The sequence below is a fragment of the Lactuca serriola genome, chromosome 4 (assembly GCF_051521515.1).
Source record: "Lactuca serriola cultivar US96UC23 chromosome 4, Lser_US96UC23_V15, whole genome shotgun sequence".
In the NCBI taxonomy this organism is placed as follows: Eukaryota; Viridiplantae; Streptophyta; class Magnoliopsida; order Asterales; family Asteraceae; genus Lactuca; species Lactuca serriola.
The window spans coordinates 135,222,039-135,225,168 of NC_136411.1; the positions used below are offsets into that span (position 1 = coordinate 135,222,039).

The following is a 3,130-nucleotide window of genomic DNA, read 5'->3' on the forward strand; positions in this document are numbered from 1 at the left end:
TAATTTCTTTGTTTTATTTAATATGGTATATTGGTTTCATTTCTTTGTAAAGAAAAAATTATAGCATTGTACTTTCATCTTTTTTGTTTCTTTTTATAAGCTAGAAATTGCTATGTATTTGGATGAAATTGTTATATTTTGTGAAATAAATTTAAGTATATTTTTGTTACCTGCAATTTGCTCATTCATTACACTTAAAATTATAGACCTTTGATATTTTGTAAACCATTGTTTTCTTTATATGTTACTTTTTTACAAGGTTATTTGCAAGCCAGGATATTGACTTATCTTTAATTCTAGCTTTATAGGTTGTTAAATGAACTTTTTACATATATGGATATTTTTTATGTAAAACTATCAAAATGGGGGTGAAATAAAAATAAACGCACAACCACACATACACACAACAACATCCATATTATGTGTGTTGATGTGTATATGTGTTGGGGTATGCATATTGCTCTTTAAAAGATGAAGGGGAAGTTACACCATTTAGCAATGGAGTTCACCATTTTTACCAGAATAAACAAAGTGCTTTAAAATGGACCCTTGTAAGCAACATACTTAAATTTTTGTAACCATAATAGCAACAAACTTTCATTTTCCCAGACAGTAATAATGTAAGATTAATTGCTGATAATTTTATATAAATATCAATTATGTAGGTAACATGGGAGTCATGGACAAGCTTGACGTGTTGGTCAAGCAATAAGGGCAAATTTGGAATTTGCATGAAACAACACTAGATTTTAAGCATTTTGCCTATATAATTGATATACTTTACTTTTTTGACATGATAACAATGTTATTTCCCCTCCTTACCAATAATAGCAATGCATTTTCATTTCCTTGCCAATAATAACAATATACTTGGTAGTTTAGTGCTAACAATAACATACGATGAATTCCATACTTAACAGCAATCTACTTACATTTGGTCAAGATTCAAAGAATGGAAAGAAATATCCAAACTACCTTTTGTGGGTCGTGCTTAGCACGGACCTTGAATGTAACTAGCATATATATATATATATATATATATATATATATATATATATATATATATGTATATACTAGCCGTTTACCCGCGCTAAGCGTCGGGCGGCAAAGAGTTTCTTTCAGAAGATAGTTTTAATGTGATGATTAGTTTCCTTTAGACGTGACCTATTCATTGCGGCCTTTTGGTTGACCATTTTGAGTCGAATAGCTCATTTCAACGGATAGTTTCTTTCTAGATGCATAGTCATACAATACGGCAGAAGTTGAGTATACATTTTGAATTTCATCTAATAGTTCATACATGATTTTACAATATATAAATAACAACAATCTGCAATCATGTAGTTTTGTACATTTGTAACATGTCCAATATATAAACTACACCAATCTACAATCATGTTGCTTCATCTGCTAGCCCTGTATTAAACATCAAATGAGCATCTAAGATACATATTTGAAGAAATTGTAAAATTATAAGTTATTGATTGTACCATTTTAATCACATAAAACTTCTTTGTACACAATGTTTGATGTGTAGATTCCATCATTATCAAACATTTTTTCCGGCTTTACTAATACCTTGGTATTGACACGTGATATTTCTCTGGACAACGTCACATAAAGTTGGCCATGTGAGAATACCGATTTTGGTAGAAAAACACCTACATTTGGAATTTTGTGTCCTTGAGCTTTATTGATTGTCATAGAAAAACTAAGCTGAATTGGAAACTGCTTTCTCTTTAGTTTGAATGGGAACATCTCATCGTCAGACGGACATAGAGGAATTCTTGGTAAAAACACTCTTTTTCCATCATGTTGACCAACAGCTATCTCTACATCAATGACATTTTGTTGGAAAGCTCGACATATCAATCCGGTGCCATTACATAACCCATTTGAGGGATCGATATTTTGCATAAGTATTATTAGGCACCCAGTTTTTAACCGAATATAATGAGGGGGTATACCACTAACATTTAGCGAGCTCAAATATTCCATTGGATATAAGTTATTTTTGTCATCTTCTACTTCATCAAAACTGTAGTAAACTTTTTGCTCGCCAGAAAATTGTTCGATTAACTTATAATTAATCTCATCAACACTTTCATTTTTAGTTGACAATATCGCCCTTGTAAGTCCCAAAACAATGAATCTTACGCAATATCAATCAATCTATTTAGCAAATACGGAATATAAACTAAATAGAGATTCAAGCACACGAAAATAACATTCAATACACATGATTCTATTGATTAGTAAAAGGTCTGGTACATTAAACCTTCTGACTTCAGCCGTGAACCAACAATGGGCAAAAACTACTTACTAAGTCACGGCTGAGGACACTAAATATATAACTCCAGCCCATCAATACCGTAAACACCATATAAGAACTAAGTTTTCACGGTTAAACTAACCGTGAACACATACAGACCCATTAAAGCATTAACAACCTAAGCCCAAAAATCAAAAAACAAACTAGACCCACTAAGGAATTATGAGCCCAGCACAAACCAAAAAAATATAACCCAACAATCTCCCTTTTGGTTTATTGTTGGCTGCTTTTAAAGCTTGTCTATGAGATGAACATCATAATGATCAAGTGCCCCAGCCCACAGCTTCTTCTCAGTTATAGTGGCAACCATTCCAGTGAAACTTTTGCCAGCAGCTTCAAATAATTCATTCTCAACAATAAGCTGAAAATGTGAAAAAGTATGAATATCACGTTCTCCAAACTTTAACAAACCACTTGGATCGACAATGCGATATTGGCCCTTCTTTAGCTTGATTACCGCAGATGCGATAGCTTCATCATAAACCCAAAAATGCATTGAGTCCAAAGTGCCTTCTGAAACACGTTTAGGAACTTGAATCCTTTTAACTTTCTTTGTGGGTGGCTACATGACGTTCACCAAGGTTTGATTAGTTCGATGATCAATCATCTTTAGCCTTTCTCGTGAACGATAAAGCAGTATGCATGCCCTCAAACTTATTTTTAATTTGAGTCTCAAGAAACCTATTAAAATCCCAGGCCACAAAATTATTAGTTGGATTGTGGAAGGGGGCATGATTAAGTTTAGTAAGATCAACTGTAGTCCAGGACATAAAGTCAACTGGCTTCTCATAGTACTCA

General features: G+C 32.9%; 1 protein-coding gene across 1 annotated transcript; it reads right to left on the reverse strand.

Annotated features, from left to right (window-relative positions):
- Positions 1-1,494: 1,494 nt before the first annotated feature.
- On the reverse strand, positions 1,495-2,828 carry LOC145098848 (uncharacterized). Its single transcript, XM_079036446.1, has 2 exons — positions 2,614-2,828; positions 1,495-2,152 (listed from the first exon to the last, which is right to left on the reverse strand). The coding sequence occupies exons 1-2, from the start codon at positions 2,826-2,828 to the stop codon at positions 1,495-1,497; spliced, it is 873 nt and encodes a 290-aa protein (XP_078892572.1).
- Positions 2,829-3,130: the final 302 nt, after the last annotated feature.